This window comes from Danio rerio, chromosome 17 (assembly GCF_049306965.1).
Source record: "Danio rerio strain Tuebingen ecotype United States chromosome 17, GRCz12tu, whole genome shotgun sequence".
Lineage (NCBI taxonomy): Eukaryota > Metazoa > Chordata > Actinopteri > Cypriniformes > Danionidae > Danio > Danio rerio.
This window is the reverse complement of record NC_133192.1, coordinates 57163158-57185573: the sequence shown is the minus strand read 5'-3', so window position 1 is coordinate 57185573 and position 22416 is coordinate 57163158. Positions and strand designations below refer to the sequence as shown.

The 22416-nt window shown below is 34.8% G+C and overlaps 1 protein-coding gene across 7 annotated transcripts in view; it reads left to right on the top strand.

Moving 5' to 3' along the window:
- aqr (aquarius intron-binding spliceosomal factor) overlaps positions 1-22416 on the top strand; it is a 103098-nt gene that overhangs the window by 22328 nt on the left and 58354 nt on the right. For all 7 annotated transcript variants that reach the window (XR_012392663.1, XR_012392664.1, XR_012392665.1 and 4 more), the window contains 7 exon segments: positions 216-318; positions 8703-8823; positions 13313-13454; positions 14052-14230; positions 15586-15753; positions 19752-19921; positions 20816-21057. Coding sequence is in view for 4 of the 7 variants with exons in the window: in NM_200464.2 (NP_956758.2) it covers positions 216-318; positions 8703-8823; positions 13313-13454; positions 14052-14230; positions 15586-15753; positions 19752-19921; positions 20816-21057 (1125 nt within the window). In the remaining 3 variants the exon portion in view is untranslated.

The window sequence follows — 22416 nt, the reverse complement described above, 5'->3', positions numbered from 1 at the left end:
TCAGAAAGTTACGTTTTGTTCTCTTTGACTCATCGGATGGATTTGGTACATTATTTGCAAATCTTTTGTTCAATGTTTCAGATTTGCGCATCAATTTAATTAGCACAACACTCATTTAGCAACAAATAAACAACTCATCTCATTTGTTAACATTGCATATAAATGTAAGCCGTTCTCCGGGGTTAATAAAGTGCTTGTGGTGTCTCTGCCTGTAGTCCCAGTACCCTCCACCGAGTGTCAGCATACCTGTGTCTCCTGCCTGAGCTTCCTGATGGAGAGGAAACCACCTACCATAAAGAATTCCTGCTGGAGCTGCTGGTCTGTACAATACTTTTTCAGCAAGAATTTCAATTGGCCTGCTAAATGCTTCATTTTGGTTGCATTACTAAAGCATCAGAACACTCTGCTACAAGCTCACTGAAAAAATACAAGTCATGCATTAGAAGTAGATCAAAATAGTAGTGCTGGGCAATTATTAATCACATCCTATACTATGAAAGTTAGTGTTCACTTTTCATTTATTTATTTTAGATTTAGCATTAAAATGATACACATTATGACCGACTTAGTGTAACTCAGTTTGCACAGGATTCGTTTTAAAGAGTTATTTGAAGTACCGTGTAGAGTACAGGTGCAGTTCATGTAGTCTCAACTTCAAAATAAAAAAAAATCATGGTTTATTATTTGAAAAGGAAGATATTAAGATGTGAATATTGTCATTTTAGTAAAATGATAACATGTTGCTAGTTTTATTTTTCTTATTTTGCTTATTTCTATTTACTAATCATAAATCACCAATATTATTGGTTTGTGGTTGAATTGAATTGGTTATAAACATAGAAAATTGGTTATTATTATTATTATTATTATATAGTATATTTATGATTGTTTGAATTTTGTATTATTTTATTATTATATACCATCTATTTATGATTGATTGGCTTATAATTTATTATTATCATGATTTTTATTTTTTATCATGAACATTGTTTTTATTATTATTATCATCATTATTATTTTTATTATTATATACCATCTATTTATACTAGAATTAGTGATCATTATTAATATTATTGTTAATATTTTTATTATCAATATTGTTGTTGTTAAGATTACCTTAGCATCAATTTATGATTGATTGATTGCTAATTTGCTGTTACTATTATTATCATTAAATAAAGTTGATTTGATGGATTGATTTATTAAAATATTATTTTAATTTAATTATTATTAATTTTGTAACATAAAGCAATTATTAATAAATTATTGTGTAACATTGATTTATGATTAATTTATTCATTATTATTATTATTATTAAAAATATTATTTTATTATTATTATTATATAACGTTGATTTGATTGATGGATTTATAATATATTTTTATTGATATTTTAATATTATTATTATTATTAATATATAACATTATTACTGTTATTATATAACATTGGCGTATGATTGATTGATTGATTGATAATTTATTATTATCATAATTAAATAACGTTGATTTGATGGATTGATTTATTAAAAATATAATTTAAATTTCATTATTATTACTATATTATATAACATTGATTATGATTGATGATACATAATTTATTAATATTATTATTATATAACATTGATTTGATAAAATTATTTATAATGTATTTTGTTATTAAAATTGTATTATTATTATTATTATTATTATTAATATAATATTATAATTATAAATTTTATTATGTAACTTCATTACTATTATTATATGACACTGATTTGATTGATTGATTATTTATTATTAGTATTATTATTATTAATAATATATTATTATGTTACTGATGTATGATGGATTGAATTATGAATAATTTTCATTATTATCAATATTGTTAACATTGATTTAATGGATTGATTTAATAAAATATTCTTTAAATTGTATTACTATTATTAGTATGTTATTGATTTATTATTAATTGATCATTATGTTGGCTTGAGAAAGCCAACATACTGTAATGCTACTTAAACTTATTCTTATTATTATTATTATTCCGGCTTCTGACCAAAAAAAAGCAATCGCTTCTCCTCCCAGGGCTTAGATGCTACAAGCCCCAAATTTGGTCAAAAGCTGCCTACTGCTCATGAGATGGTTGCTGTATGTCCTCATCCTGATAAGATTTGTAGTTTTTGAATTAAAAATTTTTTAATTAAAAAATTGTATCGAGTATTTGGGGCATATAAAAAAGTATACAATCCTCAAATTTGGCCAAAAGATGTGTTTGAAATTACAGATAATTATCATATTTATTTGGTGTAATTATAAATAACAGTTTTCCTATAAATATTTTTTTATATTAAATTTGTAAAATTCAGACTCAAAGCGTGTCAGAGTGTCCACGAGATGGCGCCAGAAGACTATTTTTGAGCCCTTTGTAATTTAGTACTGGCCCTTTAAGAGGCGGGGATATCCGGACTGACTGTTTGGAATCTACAGAAATTCGGGCTCATTTCAGACGTGCTTGTTACAACATTTGAAGCTGAAATTGCGACCATTTTGGTCGCATATGCGCCTGAAAATTAATCTATGCGACCTCATAACATATTTGGGCGCATTAGTGCAACTGCTGATAATGGTTGTAGTGCGACCTGTTTTGATTTTTTGTAAAAACGTGCTGAATCGCTCTTCCCTGCCGCTATATTGGTTCATATTAGCTGTCAATCACTCAAGGTATTCCGCTGTCAGATGACAGGGAAGGAGCTTTTATGACCACGGGAAATGCAAACGGCTGAAGAGTAAAAACTTAAAGCACACAGGTTTGCAAACCCCATCTAAAGTTGAGGTGTAGATGAGAGAGATCGTGACACGTCACGTGGTGAATAATGATCCACCAGCTGAGATCACTGAAACTGCGGCTCATAACAAAGACCAGTATTGCGCCGATGGTTAGTGCAAGAATCCTGCTCTGCCTGCTCATAAATTGGGTCGGCTGACTCGCCAGCTTTTCCACAAACACAGAAAAATGAAGATCATCTCAGACTGAACCTTTAAATTGACACAAACTGAAACCAAAACTTTTAAAGAGTGATAGAAGTGAGACTTTACTTTCTTTGTTTTGTCTATTCTTTTTTGAGGTGTATATTATTTTTTTATTTATTTACTGATGACTGCTTTGCAGCTTTCATCATTGAATTGAATTATTTATTATAATCTTTTGTTTGTTTTGTAGCAGAAATATTATTTATTAAATTGACATGCATATAAAAACAGCAGTACAAAATCAATATTTCTTACTGCAATGCTTCATTTTTGTTTGATGCAAACTATACAATTATTTTATATAAAGTAACAGACATTTTATAGCAGATAACCTACATTCATGCACATTCAAGGCAGTATCATAATGAGAAATGGAATTCATTGTTACTATTATTGTCATTTTCATCATCACTAATATTCTATGGCCTAATTATTAGACATTCATTTTAGAATTATTGCACACAAATATCAATGTCTTCGCAGCATTAGTTAGATAGTTGTTTCTGGTTTTTGTCAGTCCTATTGATGTTGTTTTAAAATACAATAAATCCCTTAAAAAGCTATTTGCAGCGGTGCTCATTCATTTTTGGTGGGTGCTCCTAAATTTTTTCTGGTGCTCCTAAATTTATTTTGGTGCCCCTGAATATTTGAAGTTGGGAGCACCGGTGCTACCAAGTAAAAAAGTTAATTTCGAGCCCTGTATATATATATATATATTCATACAGTTGATGTCAGAATTATTAGCTCCCCTGTTTATTTTTTCCCCAATTTCTGTTTAATGGAGGGAAGATTGTTTCAGCACATTTCTAAGCATAATAGTTTTAAAAACCTATTTCTAATAACTGATTTATTTTATCTTTGCCATGATGACATTAAATAATGTTTGACTTGATATTTTTCAAGACACTTCTATACAGCTTAAAGTCACATTTAAAGGCTTAACTAGGTTAATAAGGGTAACTAGGCAGGTTAGGGTAATTAGGCAAGTTATTTTATAACGATGGTTTGTTCTGTAGATTATCAAAAAAAAAAAAATATCTTAAATGGGATAATAATTGTGTCCCAAAAATGGTTTTTAAATAATTAATAACTGCTTTTATTCTAGCCGAAATAAAACAAATAAGACTTTCTCAAGAAGAAAAATATTATCAGACATACAGTGAAAATGTCCTTGCTCTGTTAAACACCATTTGGGAAATATTTAAAAAAGGGAAAAAAAAATCAACTGGGGGTTAATAATTCTGACTTCAACAGTGTATATATATATATATATATATATATATATATATATATATATATATATATATATATATATATATATATATATGTATATATATATATATGTATATATATATGTATATATATATATATATATATATATATATATATATATATATATATATATATATATATATATATATATATATATATATACACATACACACACACACATTTATGGTTAGGGTTATAAGGATTATTTTTTATCCCCCTTTTATGTTGGCAAAAACATAAGTTTACTTCAGATATTTCTTTCAAAACAGAATATTCTGTACCGCAAAAAAGCCTTCTCCTCACTTGTGATAATGACAATGAAAGCCAAGCTTTTGGCCTATGCTGTACCAAAAAAAATAAAATCACCCAGGTGATGACAATTAAATATTACGATTATAACATTGTGTTAGTGGCCAGTGGGGTGGAACAACGTCATTGGTCAGAATTAACCACGTGATGAAGATGGCCTAATATTGTATTTAATGCAATTTTCTTCCTGTAAACTGTATATAACTATATAACTATAACTATATATATAACGCTGCAAATTACTGTAAATTGACTGTACTCTTTATTAACTGCAAAACTGATAAGACTGATTAAATAAAAGACAAATTAACTAAATGCATGTGCTATTGTTTCATTAGTATTTTAATTTAATATTTTTCTTTATATGATATTTATTATAATGTAATTTTGTTCAGATTATAATATATACTATAAATACTAACTATACTATAGTGATCTGCATTAAACAACCTGAACAAATCAGTTCTCTCTCTCTCTCTCTCTCTCTCTCTCTCTCTCTCTCTCTCTCTCTCTCTCGATTTGATAAAAAATGTAAATGAGGCCTTCCGATTAACAGTCCAGTGGACCCTAGCAACAGCCTAGAAACCACTCAGAACACCCTAGCAACTACCTAGGAATGCCTTAGCAACATCTTAGCAACCGCCTAGCAACCACTTCTCAACCGCTGTGCTTCCTGCCAACTGCCTTTGAGTCCTCGGCGCAGTCACGTTGGCTTTCTCAAGCCAACATCAAAGTTCGTCAACGAACTTTAGGTTCTAGTTTATTATTATTATTATTATATCACGTTGTTTTGATTTTCATTATTAATTCTTTTATAATTATTATTATTATGATATAATATTACTATTATTTTTATATAACATTGACTTATAATTGATTGATAATTTATTATTCTTTTTATAATGTTGATTTTTTTTTTTGATTGATTATCATTTTTTTATTATTATAATTATTTATCATCATTACTATTAGTAATGCTATTCTCAAATAGTTTATTTCGGTTGACCTCGCTATGGTTTGTGTCGTGGGACAAACACGCTGAAAAGGTTTTGCATTAAATGGCTGGAGCTGTTAATTATAACTCTGATTATAGATTAGGTTCTTCTTACGGTGTCCTCCGTTTGCGAGTTATTAGTGTTTGAGGCTGTGGGCACTTTTTTCCCCCACTCATACACTGTGTTTTCAGCCGTTTTAGATGTGTCCAGGCCCATCGGTGGTCCTGCTCCGGTGTCTTTTAATTAACTCTATCCAAATCTCATCAAGAAGTGCAGCGTTTCCTCTGTAATGTGGTGACTGCCCCAGTGTCAGGGGTCGTTCCAGCAGCTCAAACGCATGCGTCTCGGCCAGAGCGGGTCCCCAACCAGATAAAACACTTAATTAAGCTTCAGACAGGATAAGCTGCCCATTCATTCACTTGATTTCTCAAAAGCTGCGTCCCGTGTGAGCCGCAGACTCCTTTTCTTATTCAAATAGTCGAGTGTTTGCTCCGCAGAGTATGCTAGTTTGAGCTTTGAACCAACCCCAATGCAATGGATTATAATGATTGGAAGCACAAGACAAATTCAAAAGCAAAACTTTGAGCAAATCCAGTTCTCTGCAGTTTTCTGCATGCTACTTTAGATTTTTAATAAAGACAGGCTTTGAGATTGTTGGATTTCCACTGATTTATGATAAATGAGAAGGCTGTGTTAAATAGGCGATCATTTTTATGTTTAATGTTTTCCTTTAGTGTGTAATAAATGCATGTTTAAGATCTGCAAGTATAAAGAGTTCTCATAAAACTTTATTTAACTTATAGAACGCTGACGCAAATCTGCTTAAATCAAATTTTGCCTTCAGCAAACATCTACGCCTCAGTTCAATAATATGGTAACATATTGAGGGGAGGGGGGGGTCTCTCCACACCACCACCAGAGTGCAGCATCCACTTGGATGATGCGACGGCTGCCACAGGACAACGACGCCAGTGCGCTCACCACACACCAGCTATTGGTGGAGTGGAGAGACAGTGATAGAGCCAATTCAGTGGAAGGGGATGATTGGGAGGCCATGATCGTAATAGAGAGACTTTGGCCAGGACCGCTACACCCCTACTCTTTACAAGAAGTGCCATGGGATTTTTAATGACCACAGAGAGTCAGGACCTCAGTTTAACGTCTCATCCGAAAGACGGCGCCCACTGAAAGTGTAGTGTCCCCTTCACTTTTACTGTGGCATTACTGTGGCCCCCTGCTGGCCTCACTAACACCACTTCCAACAGCAACCTAGTGTTCCCTAGTGGTCTCCCATCCAGGTACTGACCAGGCTCAGCCCTGCTTAGCTTCAGTGAGTAACCAGTCTTAGGCTGCAGAGTAATATGGCTGTGGCAAGTCTTTTAATCCATAAAAAACAGTGCTTTTTATTGCAACAACGGGCAATTACAACACAATTACAACATATAAAAGTATAGTACGAACATGAGGTCTGCAAGGGAGTTCTTAGTCTTGCTCCCGCCAGGTTTTTTCCCACTAAATTTAGATCTGGTTAATGAAGACTCTAACTAAGTGTCTGAGAATCCTTTTAGCAAACTTATGTGTGTGTTGTTTTAAGAGAGTGTGTTGTGTTTTATTTCCATTTGTTAATATTGATTTATTCTTCATTTAATTATTTTATTTAATCATATGATCATTAGTCATTTATATAATCATCATTACATCATTTTATTGATTATTAGCTGTCGTTTTATTATGCCTTTATATTTTATTATTACTATTTTAGCATAATTATTGCTTTAGTATTATTTTCATTCTTCGATGTTGTGATAATCTTATGTCTGTGGATTCAAGTGACACATTTCCTGGACTGCATTGTCTCTGGACAATGTTGTAAAGAAGTAATTTTCCATTGCTGTCATTGTGGTATAATAACACTTTAACGTATTAAATCATACACAATTAAGATTATTCAATAAACTCTGCACTTTCTTTATCATCATTACTTTGTCTTCTGCTTCTGCTTCTGCGCCTCTCTGGCTTTCTTAGTCAACTCCTATATTGATACGAGACTGTTAATTCAGTTGAATACTGGTTAACAGGTTTGGGTATTGGAAACTGTGCTGACTTGTTGTCCAGGTACCTGACGAAACTGACATTTTCTCACAAGATCTGGCATCTGGGACTGGATCTTATTCATCTGGCATGGAGATGGTGATCTGTCAGTTACAAAATCTCATGATTAAATTGGGTACTACCAAAAGAGAAAGGTAACAGATAAAACTGTAGGTTGTGCAAGGATTGCAGGCTAAGTGTCAGGTTTGTTTGACCCTTGTGATAAGACATAAGTGCTGCCTTAAGCTGTGACATGCGGTGAGGTTTGTGGCTGGTCAGGCACTGACCCTTTCAAAGTCAGATTTGCAAACATATCCACTCAGTATATTTGCCATATTGGTACACATTAGGCCGAGGAATGTAAAATGTATAGCGACTAAATATGCCTCCCAAAAAACACCCAGGTGGATGCTAAAGAGTCCTGACAGCTTATAACAACACACAGCACCACGGCTCGCTCTCTCTCATTTTCAGGAATGCAGACCTCTAATACGTACAATGCACAGATTACTTTCTTTGCTGCAAGGGAGATATGGCAATTTTAAAGCTTATACAATGGTATGGCAAAATCGAAAAAGAATTATTAAAATAAAAAAACAAACCGGTTGTATAGTTAATACATTTTATTGGATGCTGGTGCCATATTCATATATATTCAAATAGATTCAGTTTCAAAAGAACATTGAAGTTTTGTTTGTTTGTTACACACACATGGTAAAGTCAGACAAAACGTAGCTCGAACATACTGTAGTATTCAAAAGTTCGATCAGATTATGTGCAGATCATTTATTATTATTTATTTTTAGCTGATTTAGAAGATCTAGTCTGGATTGAACTGTATGCATCTCTAAACTGGTGTTGGGATGTCATTAAGCTCTTGCTCTGTGATGTATGTAGCCTACATTTGGCCATCTGCTGGGTTTGATAATAGCACAGGTTCACCCAGCAGGATTTGTCCAGCAGGCACATGATTTGGTGCTTTAATAGAGGAGTGAAGCCTCATCAAAGCGTCCTCTCTTCTGTTCAGGTGTCCCATCACGAGAGACGAATCTCACAGATCGAGCAGCTCAACCAGATGCCTCTGTATCCCACCGAAAAGATCATCTGGGATGAGAACATCGTTCCCACCGAGTACTACTCAGGAGAAGGTCAGTATGCACATGCACCACTATACCGTAATATCTTTGAATTAATGGATTTTGGCCCAATCCCAATTCTATTTTTCTACCCCTACCCCTTCCCCATGACCCTTAAAACCAAGAGTGAAGGGGGAAATTTACTCTAATAAATGCGACAGCACTACAACACCTACACACAGTGCGTACCTACCATGAGAGGGTGCGAATTAATGCCGCTTTTTAATTTTTTTTATTATATAATTTAAATTGATTATTAAACAATATACACTACGATATATTGACAAAGCAAGAACGAATGACAACAAATAAAGGTGTGTGTTTTAAAGTGTGTATGTACTTGCATGGTGGGAGATGGGTAAAGAAATCTATTGGCTTTAGTTTTACTGGTGGATTTTCCGCACCTAAAAATCACCATTCAGATATAGGTATTGTTTTAAAACAAGGTTAAAATAAGTAAACTAGGGGTGTCAAAATTAATCGTTTCTTCGGTGCATCGCGATGCAGACGCGGACAATTCGGTATCGGTTCAGTAATAATCATAACCGGTTATTACTGACGTCATTTACCTCATATGCGCTCTGTCACGAGGGAGGCGATCGTGAGTGTTTACAGCGCTTTAACTACTTAAAACTCATAAACTGTGCACAATTTCACTGTGTGTGTTTGCTGGATCAGTCTTTCACTGACATATACAATAAGGGAGTCACGATCCTCTAAATCCTCGATTCGATTACATTTTCGATTCTGAAAGCATGATTCGATTCGATTTTCGATTATGAACAATTAATTTATTAATGATGAATTAATTATTTGTAGCCTACCGTTTAAACTACCTGACCTGCGTGGTCTTTGTTGACCCATAAACAAATCATACAGTAAATGAATAAAAGCAAGATACACACATTATTACCACCTGTCAATCACTTTTTCTGCGGGACTCGTGAATAGGCAGTGATCTGTGTCGTTATAATGGCGTCGGTAAAAAAGACGCACAACCAACAGGAACCAGCCAACAGTATCTGAGGTGTTCGCTAAAATGACAAAGTACAAGTGAGTGAAAGATTGAAGCAGTCCTCTGACTGCCTGGACCTGCTGTCTCGAGCGCATGGCTGTGAGTGTGTCTGTGTGGTCACGTGATGTGCATTTTCAGAGGTAAGTTAGAGAGGAAGGAGGGCTGCTCAGAAATGCCACACGTCACTGTGGATGTCAAATCATTGTCGTTATAAAATGCCATTTAAAAACAAAGACAGTGTAAACAGGGCCTGAGTGTGTACTTTTCGCGAGCGGATTTGCAATGGGGGCGGGCGGAGGATCGCGATGCCGGTGTTGTCTATCGGACGAACCGTACGTTATACGTACATAGCAGAGCTTGCAAAACTGTGTTTTTTTTTGTTGACAACACGAAGGTTGTCAACATAACTCACTGGAAATCCAAAATGCTTCCACACCGGCGACTTCATTGAAAGAGGAGAGGGTTTAAGTTCTGTTGACGGCTCTCTTGCGTCTGCAGTTTAACAAGCACTTCAACAAGCCTGTTTTTTTCCCGCTTGGCAAGCCAAGCTGACGTGACATGGGGGCGTGGCAGCATCGACGATTCTATTTTTTGATTCGATAATCGAAATTGAGCATAAATTTCGATCGATTTCGTTTAAAAATCGAAATCGTGACACCCCTAATATACAACAATAGCCCCTATTTCACTGAGGTCGAGAGAATGAAAGTAGCCTACTCCATTTCTCTCTTTCTCTCTCTCTCTCGCTTTCGCTCTGTCTCTCTTTCTCACACACACACACACACACAGTGGCCCATTTGACCTGCTGGCGTGGCTTTTCTTCTCCTCTCGGCTGTTTTACAGCATTACGTTTGGATACAGAAACGAGCGCGTGTCTGCAGAGTTTTCTCCACCGTGTCTATCATACATCAGCTGTGAGATCGCCGCTGCCGCCTGACGCTTATCAGTGTCACTTATCTGAAGAGCGCAGCGCGCAAGAGCCAATCGCAACCGTTTTTGTTGAGGGTGTGACCAATCAAAGGGGTGTAAGAGAACTAGACAAGGATCAGAAATTGAGCTGGATGTTTATATTTGTTTATATTATTTGCTTAATGCTCGTTTTGTTTGAAGTTACAGTTTATATCTGACTGTTTGTATTAAACGACAAAATTGTATTACAAATAGTATATAAATATAAATATATTCATACATTTTAATACAAGAAATGCTGCTGTGAAGAAAATATAAAACTGTGTATGGAAAGCACCGTCAATGCACCGTGATGCACCGAAATATCGAATTGAACCGAATCGATGGCATGATAATCGTAACCTGTTTTATCTGATAGACTAGCATTAATAAGCATACATCTTAGTTCTCACAAGTTTCTGAAGTTACTTACAATTCCAACCGAGCTTGTTCCACCGAGGTAAATGTTCAGTGCTGTTGCGAATATGCGAATTTATAAACATCTTTCCTGCTCGTTCACATTATTTGACTAAATTTAATTGTAATTGACCGGCAGAACATGGAAAAACAGTTTAATTTAAGCTACTCTGAAACTGAACATTTCACTTTAATTTAATTTAGCCTAGATTATTATTTTATTTGACAGTTCTGTTCGTGGTTCGGCATTGTTATATTGCGGGTTTTGAAGCACTTCACTTCAAATGTTATTGGTTCTTCTATTTTATCTAGAAGATAACTGACCAAGAAAAATATTTGAACAAAGAGACAAACAATATACGAAATTAGTTTAAAAAATAAATTTTTTCTCAGAAAAATATAGGCTACAAATTTTATTTTTGTTTGAGCCCGTCCACTACTCAACTATGCGGGTGGGTGATTGTCGGTCAGTGGAAAGTAAGGATTTAGTTAATGCTTTACTAATTGTATTTCATCACAATTTTCTGTCATATATTTGCACATTTTTTAATATGTCATAATTTTAAAGATTACGTCTTGAGCGTCTGACTTTTCCTTGATGCTGATGTGCTTTTATTACATTTAGATTTCAGCGAAATATTAAAATTAAAAAGGAAAGAAGTTATGTCATAACGAATGCCCTTGAATAATGCAGCCTTTGACAGCAAGCGTCAGTGTTTCTTGACATGACTGGCGGAAGGGGGCGGGGCGGGGCTGGATTTGTGCGTACCTTGGAATAAAATCCTGCGGGCGCCCCTGCCTACACACGTCATCTTATGTCATCGCGATCTCTTGCTTCATTTGAGATTGACGATGGCGACTGCTGTAGTTATTCCAGTTGAGTTATTATTTGGTATTTATCTTCAGGGAATCACTAAAGGCATATATTATTTATAATGTGGCAATAAGATCATAACTGTACTGTGCATTTACACAGTGGCCATATTCATCAATGTAAACACACGAAAACAACATTAACATTATAGCAGACACTGTAAACAGCTCATACTCATAACAGCTATTCTGCCGTTGTGGCTGGTGTATTCTGGGAAATTTTCTTACCCCTTGGTTTCAAGTGTGATCCTGAAAAATCTCATTTTCGAGGGGTATTTACCCCCTTACCTTTAGCCCTTCAAGCTAAAGAGAATTGGGACAGCCCTACCCGTTCACGGGAACGCGCAAAACGAGGGGTAGAGGTAAAGGGAAGAGCTAAGGGGTAGAATTGGGAATGGGCCTTAGTGTATTGGAAAGAAATTTGTGAGCAAAAAGAACAAATGAGACTTTAGACCAGCTCCGAGGCCACATGAAATAACAGTGTGCATAACAAGACTTTATTCAAGATGTTTTCAGCCATTTTACTGACTTTAAATGTGGTTTATTGTTACGTCTACTGTGCCATTGTTCTATTTAAAGAGATAATACTGATGATGGTAGCTCAGTGGTTAGCACTGTGGCCTCGCAGCAAGAAGGTTGGTGGTTCGAGTCCTAGCTGGGTCAGTCGGGGTTTCTGTGTGGAGTTTGCATGTTCTCCCTGTGTTCGCGTGGGTTTCCTCCGGTTTCCCCACAGTCCAAACACATGCGCTATAGGGGAATTGGGTTAAAAAAGCTAATCAACCAGTGTATGGGTGTTTCCCAGTACTGGGTTGTGGCTGTAAGAGCATCCACTGCATAAAACATATGCTGTAATAGTTGTTGGTTCATTCTGCTTTGGCAACCCCTGATGAATAAGGGACTAAGCCAAATGAATATGAATGAATGAATGAACCCAAACGGGCCTGTTAAGACTTCCCTAACCTGTATAATTATCCTGTAAACCCACAAAAACAAACACATTTACAACTTGATCAGCTCTTTTCAACGCAAGTGCATTGATTCGTAGGTTTAAAACTCACAAAATGCACACTATATTGAGACAAGTTGTGGGATATCACCTATTGCGTGAACTTTAAAGACATTCCAGTCTTAATCCGCAGATGTAAAAATATTTTTGCCGCATCACTGGATTTGACACTGTTTTTGTGTAAGAAAACGAATATAAAGAATGAGTGCAACCTCTGTTTTGTTGTTGTGTGTGCACTAAAGGTTGTTTGGCTCTCCCGAAGCTGAATCTGCAGTTCCTGACCTTGCACGACTACCTTTTGAGAAACTTCAACCTGTTTCGACTGGAATCCACCTATGAAATCCGCCAGGATATCGAGGACGTTGTTTTACGGATGAAGCCATGGTTTGTTCACCGTTCTTGGTCTTTAAGGGGACCTATTATGTTTTTTTTTTTGCACAATATGTACTATTAGTCTCTGGAGTATGTGTTTGTGTGTATGTGTGTGTGTGAAGTTTCAGCTAAAATACCACACTAATAATGTTTTCTAACTCTCTGAAACCGACCCTTTTAGGCTTTGGTGCTAATTGTGTTGTTTTGGTGACTGTCACTTTAAATTCAAATAAGATTGTGCTCTTTACAGAAGAGGGCGGAGCTACAAAGGCCTGTGTGTCAGCATAGTGGCAGATTCAAAAACAAGACTTGCGTCCTATGCTAATAAGGGAGAGATGGTCACTAATGGGCGGAGCTTTCCCCCTTTGATGACACGTACAAAGGGAGAATGTCAATCAAAGTGTTTCTGCATAATACAATTAATGAATGTTTACCGTTAGAAGCTGCCTATATTCACACACAGCTGTGTTTAAACCCCTTACAAAGGTGATTTTTGCGTTATAGGCGCCCTTTAACATTAAAAGTATATTATGACAAAAACTGAAAATCTGAATAGAAGAAGGTTGTTTCATGATATTATGTGTTAACATGGAGGGTTTGTTTGCGCAGGCAGTCGGAGTATGGTGGCGTGGTGTTTGGTGGATGGGCCAGAATGGCACAGACCATCGTCTCCTTCTCTATAGTGGAGGTGGCGAAGCCGAACATTGGAGAGAACTGGCCGGCTCGAGTGCGCGCTGACGTCACCATTAACCTCAACATCCGAGACCACATCAAAAATGAGTGGGAGGGTAAACATCGCTTCATCTGTCTCTACAAACACAACACATACATGCACAGAACAGACTTGCAAATGGCTGGAAAGTCAGGCATAGTATCATTAACTAAAACCAAAGACTATAGAATCCACAAGATTGAAGCCCCCTTTTTTAGTAAAAGAGCCAATCATTAAGGCTGATTTATACTTCTGCGTCAAACACCGGTGTATGCTAGGGCGCTGACGCATAGCCCTTCGCCGTGGCCGTCACTGACGTGCACCTCTCAAAAAATTTAACTACACGTCGCAACGACGCGTAGCGCAAGCTCTGTGATTGGTCGGCTTGGTAGAGCTGACGAGTCTGGGCGGGACCGAGAGCCGCGCGAATGGCGCGAGCGATTGTTTACAAGTGTGGAGTCCCGTGAAGGAGCTCCGGATAGAAAGTTTTGTTTTGTGGTTACCTCATAGTTAAAGTTGTTGCACGTCCGCCGGTTCCTGCCTCAAAATGAGCGAGTTTGAGCCACTTGTACATCCCGGAAGTGTTCAGAAAAACCAAGAAAGCAGCAAAGAAACTCGACACAGAGGAACATTTACACCTCACTGCCAACTAGCGTTTCGTAACTGTTAATGCAGACCGACAGAAACAGCAGCAGAAGTATAAATGCACAGCCACGCGCGTTGCCTGCGCCGTGAGTTACGCCGGTCACTTGACGCAGAAGTATAAACCAGGCTTTAGTTGACAGATTGTCGTTTTTCTGGGGTCCAGATGGATGTTTTTACAGCAGTTTCTGCAGCTTCAGTGTTATGGACCCTCTGTAGTCAACAAACGCACTGAAATCTAAACTAAAACGCACTCAGCTAATACTTCGAAGACATGAGGACTATATCCACATAAAGTTTGAAGAAGATTGATTGACAGTGGTCTACAGCCAATCAGGACGCAGAACACAATGCACTGTCGAAAAAAAAAGCATGTCAAATTGTACAAAAAAAATATCTAAACCGCGTTATAGCAAGGGACCACTGTAGTGTAAGCCATTGAAATGAATGGGTTTCATAGCGCAGTGTTTTCTGCATCCGGTGTGTAAGCCACTTCACACTGCACATTAACGACAGCTGGAGGAAGAGTAAAACCTGCACACTTAGCATGAATTACGCAGTGTAGTTCTTTTTTTTTTGGTTCATATTATCTCTTTTGGTTAAAAAATTATTATTTTCGGTTGCCTAAAATTTGGTGCATCCCTAGTTTCTAGCACGATTTTCTACATTTCTAGAGTGTGTGTTGCTTCTACTGTGCTGGATTATTATCAAAACTCAACATGGTGAAATGAAGAACAGAACAAGAGCATTACTGAATGTTCAGCTTCACATTGCTGTTTGTTTTTGCAGGGCTGCGGAAGCACGATGTTTGCTTTCTGATCACGGTGCGACCCAACCTGCCCTACGGCACACGCTTCGACCGCCGGCAGCCGTTTGTGGATCAGGCCGGTCTGGTGTACGTGAGGGGCTGCGAGGTGCAGGGCATGCTGGATGATCAAGGCCGTGTCATTGAGGAAGGTGAGCCAAGCAGAAGATGTTAAAAATATACAGCCGTGCGCTCTGATTCCCAAGCAAAATCCTGATTAACAGTAATGCCCCAACATGTGTGTGATGTTTTTTCTGAAAATTTTTTTTATTGAACATCTTAAATATGAAACATACAGCACAAATGGTTTTCCCAGAGATGGGTTGCGGCTGGAAGGGCATCCGCTGTGTAAAAAACTTTCTGGATAAGTTGGCGGTTCATTCCGCTGTGGCGACCCCGGATTAATAAAGGGACTAAGCCGACAAGAAAATGAATGAATGACAGCACAAATGGCTTTTAACATTTTTTTTTTCTAGACAGCAAATGACCACACATACATTTAGCGATAACGCTATATCTCCATAACAGTATATTGCTGTAACGATATATGGTGACAATACTATATTGCATAACAATAAATTGCATTCACTATATATCAAATTAACACTATTTCGCCATAGCAATATATTGCATTAAAGATGTATGGCGATAACGCCATATCTTGATAACAATATATTGCTTTAACGATATATGGTGATAATGCTATAATGCACAACAATATATTGTGTTAACTATATATTGCAATGTATTGCATTAAGGATATATGGCGATAACGATATATCTCCATAACAATATATTGTGTTAACTATATATCTCAATATATTGCTTTAACGATATATGGTGATAACGCTATATTGCATAACAATATATTACATTAACTATATATCGCAATATATTGCGTTAATGATATATGGCGATAACGCTATATCTCCATAACAATATATTGCTTTAACGATATATGGTGATAACGCAATATTGCATAACAATATATTGCGTTAACTACATATCGCGATAACACTATATCATCATAGCAATATGTTTTGTTAACGATATATGGTATTAACACTATATCTCCATAACAATATATTGCTGTAACAATATGTGGTGACAATACTAAATTGCATAACAATAAATTGCATTCACTATATATCACAATAACACTTTTTCGCCATAGCAATTTATTGCGTTAAAGATGTATGGCGATAACGCCATATCTTGATAACAATATATTGCTTTAACGATATATGGTGATAAGGCTATAATGCACAACAATATATTGTGTTAACTATATATTGCAATGTATTGCATTAAGGATATATGGCGATAACGATTTATCTCCATAACAATATATTGTGTTAACTATATATCTCAATATATTGCTTTAACGATATATGGTGATAACGCTATATTGCATAACAATATATTGCATTAACTATATATCGCAATATATTGCGTTAATGATATATGGCGATAACGCTATATCTCCATAACAATATATTGCTTTAACGATATATGGTGATAACGCAATATTGCATAACAATATATTGCGTTAACTACATATCGCAATAACACTATATCATCATAGCAATATGTTTTGTTAACGATATATGGTATTAACACTATATCTCCATAACAATATATTGCTATAACGATATATGGTGACAATACTATATTGCATAACAATAAATTGCATTCACTATATATCACAATAACACTTTTTCGCCATAGCAATTTATTGCGTTAAAGATGTATGGCGATAACGCCATATCTTGATAACAACATATTGCTTTAACGATATATGGTGATAATGCTATAATGCACAACAATATATTGTGTTAACTATATATTGCAGTGTATTGCATTAAGGATATATGGCGATAACGATATATCTCCATAACAATATATTGTGTTAACTATATATCTCAATATATTGCTTTAACGATATATGGTGATAACGCTATATTGCATAACAATATATTACATTAACTATATATCGCAATATATTGCGTTAATGATATATGGCGATAACGCTATATCTCCATAACAATATATTGCTTTAACGATATATGGTGATAACGCAATATTGCATAACAATATATTGCGTTAACTACATATCGCAATAACACTATATCATCATAGCAATATGTTTTGTTAACGATATATGGTATTAACACTATATCTCCATAACAATATATTGCTGTAACAATATAAGGTGACAATACTATATTGCATAACAATAAATTACATTCACTATATATCACAATAACACTATTTCGCCATAGCAATTTATTGCGTTAAAGATGTATGGAGATAACGCCATATCTTGATAACAATATATTGCTTTAACGATATATGGTGATAATGCTATAATGCACAACAATATATTGTGTTAACTATATATTACAATGTATTGCATTAAGGATATATGGTGATAACGATATATCTCCATAACAATATATTGTGTTAACTATATATCTCAATATATTGCTTTAACGATATATGGTGATAACGCTATGTTGCATAACAATATATTGCATTAACTATATATCGCAATGTATTGCGTTAACGATATATGGTATTAACACTATATCTCCATAACAATATATTGCTTTAACGATATATGGTGACAATACTATATTGCATAACAATAAATTGCATTCACTATATATCACAATAACACTATTTCGCTATAGCAATTTATTGCGTTAAAGATCTATGGTGATAACGCCATATCTTGATAACAATATATTGCTTTAACGATATATGGTGATAATGCTATAATGCACAACAATATATTGTGTTAACTATATATTGCAATGTATTGCATTAAGGATATATGGCGATAACGATATATCTCCATAACAATATATTGCTTTAACTATATATCGCAATGCATTGCGTTAATGATATATGGTGGTAACGATATATCTGCATAACAATATATTGTGTTAACTATATATCTCAATATATTGCTTTAACGATATATGGTGATAACGCTATATTACATAACAATATATTACGTTAACTACATATCGCAATAGCACTATAACATCATAGCAATAGGTTTTGTTAACGATATATGGTAATAACATTATATCTCGATTAAAAATATACTGCTTTAACGATATATGGTGATAATGCTAAATTGCATAACAATATATTGCATTAACTTTATATTGCAATATATTGCGTTAATGATATATGACGATGAAGTAAATCTCCATAACACTATATTGCTTTACCGATATATGGTGATAATGCTATATTGCATAACAATATATTGCGTTAACTATATATCGCAATATATTGCGTTAGCGATATATGACGATGAAGTAAATCTCCATAACAATATATTGCTTTAACGATATATGATAATAATGCTATATTGCATAACAGTATATTGCGTTAACTATATATCGCAATATATTGCGTTAAGGATATATGGCCATCACGCTATATCTCCATAACAATATATTGCTTTACCGATATATGGTGATAATGCTATATTGCATAACAAAATATTGAGTTAAATATATATCGCAATATATTGCGTTAACAATATATGACGAGAACGCTATATCTCCTTAACAGTATATTGCTTTAACGATATATGGTGATAACGCTATATTACATAACAATATATTGCGATAACTACATTTCGCAATAGCACTATATCGTCATAGCAATATGTTTTGTTAACTATATATGGTAATAAAACTCTCTCAACAAAAATATGTTGCTTTAACGATATATCGCAATAACACTATATCGTCATAGCAATATGTTTTGTTAACTATATATGGTAATAAAACTCTATCTCCACAAAAATATGTTGCTTTAACGATATATCGCAATAACACTATATCGTCATAACAATATGTTGCGTTAACTATATATGGCGATGTTGTCGCGATAACAATATATCCTAATTGGTATTTTACCCTGATTATTGATATTGTCCATTTAGTGAAGAGTTAAATTAGCTTAGAAAGAGGAATCATTCTTGTGATTCTCATTTGTAATTTTGTGGCACCATATTGATTACAGTAAGATGTTCTTGTATTTTGTGAGATTGAATGTTTGGCTTTCTATTCTTTCTGTTTGTTCTGTACAAACTTTTATTTTACCATTTTCTTATGCTTCCGTGAAGGTCCTGATCCAAAGCCCAAATTGAGAGGTGACACCAGGACGTACCGAGTGTGGCTGGACTCGAACCAATACCAGCAGGACATGACCAACAGCATCCAGAGCGGAGCAGAAGATCCCTACGAGACCTTCAACGTCATCATGAGGCGCAAACCCAAAGAGAACAACTTCAAGGTCACTCCGACTTTACTGTGTCAAACTAGACGGTGTTTATAGTGCGACATAAAACTATACTATGAATAAAACTGTTAAAGGGTTATTTCACCCAAAAATAAAAATTCTGTTTTTTACTAAAAGACAAAAAAATATTTTGTAGAAATCTGGAAATGTGTAACCATTGACTTCCATAGTATTTGTTTTTCCAACAGTGGAGATCAATGTTTACAGGTTTCCCAGCTTTCTTCAATATATCTTCTATTGCCTTCAACAGAAGAAAGAAAGTCATAAAGGTTGAGTTAGATGGGTCATTTTTTGGATTAACTATCTTTTTACATGAAATACAAATTTGTATCGTCAACTAAAAAAACAGCTTGTTGTTGTTGTTGTTTTATTTTAATTTATTTCTGTTAGAGAATTATTGTTTTTTTCTTTGATTATTTTGAACTTTAGTAGAGTTTAAGGCAGTGTATGAAAACGGCAAACTAAACGTTTTAAAAGTAGTATTAAAAAATTTATTAAATGACATTAAAGTGAGTCCTTACATGAATTAACATTTCTAAATCTTACAATAAAAATTCCAAGTGTTAGTATTAAAATGACCAAAACTAAGAAAAGTTCAAATAAATAAAACCCAAACGCAACAAATTATACACATTTATTTGACGTTAATAAATACTAAAATGATATTACTAATAGTGTTTTAAAAATAATTCTATCGAATATCATCATAGGTATTTCTGTGCAAGAAACGTTTCGTTGTATAGCGTGCGAGACGGATCAAGTGCACATATATTTGTGTTGTTTTTAAAAATCAAGCCATGTGGTATACATGTCCAACATTTAAAACAGGGCTGTGGTCATTTCAGTCATCAAAGATTAACTGTTTATTTATTTATTTTTATTTTGCAGGCTGTGCTGGAGACCATCCGTAACCTCATGAACACCGAGTGTGTGGTTCCCGACTGGCTTCACGACATCATCCTGGGTTATGGAGACCCTGGTAGTGCTCATTACTCAAAGATGCCCAATCAGATCTCCAGTCTGGACTTCAACGACACCTTCCTGTCCATCCAGCACCTCAGATCCTGTTTCCCAGAGCACACGGTCAAGGTGACGGAGGAGGATCCCGCTAGACAGATGCCACCATTCAGGTTCATTCATGCTCCGTTTTCAACACAACATACCACTTCCTAGACCTTAAATTTTTTTTTTTTTTTTTTTTTACAATCTATTTAGTTATTCAGGTTTTTTAAAATCTAATGTTTAGGTATTTTAATACTTTTTCCATTTTAAGTTTTAGTAAAGTTTCAGTGCCTCCCACACATTAACTTTTACTTGGCGGGGTCGCCTAGGTATATTAACGGCTGCCCAAATATATGTTTGTGACATTTATTTTTTTACTATTTTCATCCTTTTAGACTTTTTATGTATCCGCCCAATATAACCAAACATCCGCCATCGATTAACCAGTAGAAAACTCTTCTCTCGCACTAAACGTTTCCTACTTCTTGTTGTGTACGCTTGAGAACTGTCAACACTCTCACAGACAATCTCACAAGCTCAGCAGAGACCCACAGAGATGCGCCTTTTTTGGGACTTAAATATGCATCCATTAGAGGTTTCTAAATCTCCTGAAATGTCCGGGATTTTGGTTTCGCTTTCTAAAGCAGTAATTAATTGTATGTGTTTTTGCATTCAGAGGGTTAAGCCTGATTTACTTATGCTTGACTTCGCAGCTGAAAGCGCATGCACAGCAACAAGAGCGAGATAAATATTAATTAATTAATTCTTTGACCTAAACGACTCCAGTAAACTTTTCTATTAGAGAGGACGAAATTACATCTAAACTGGCTACAAAATATTTGTACACCTATATAAATATGTTTTTATTCTTGTAATTAGTATACTTTCTAGAGATACTGTCTGTTTTTATTCCGTAGCCATTTATATTTTGTTTGCTTTATATATTTTTAATTTGGTGATGTTGATATATACCATGTTTGTAACATATCTAACATGCTTTGGCAATACTGTACAAAACATCAGCAGCAGATTTGACCTGTCAGTGGGTGCACATGGCTCCTCAATAGCATAAAAGCAAATAGTGGATTTCTTATTTTATTTAAACAGTTTTTTTTATAAACTTCAACCCATTGAAAAGAAACAGTGATATAATAAATAACATTATTGTTAAAAATCATTTTTTTGTCACATGTAGTTACCATGTGCCGTGGGTAAAAGGTGTGTTTCAATCTGGCAACCACCGCAAGTATATTTCAAACCTGTGGGAAGCCCTGAGTATATTGCTTTTTTTTCTCAGCTTTATAGTTATTCCTTTTAATAATTCAAACAACCATACTAAAACAAGAAATGTTTAATTTAAATGTTCTGTAACACTTTATAATAACTACACACTATAAATCATTTATTAAGCATTAGCAAATAGTGAATTCATTATCTGTTAAGCATTAACTCTACATTAATAAACGTTAGTGAGCAGTTTATAACTG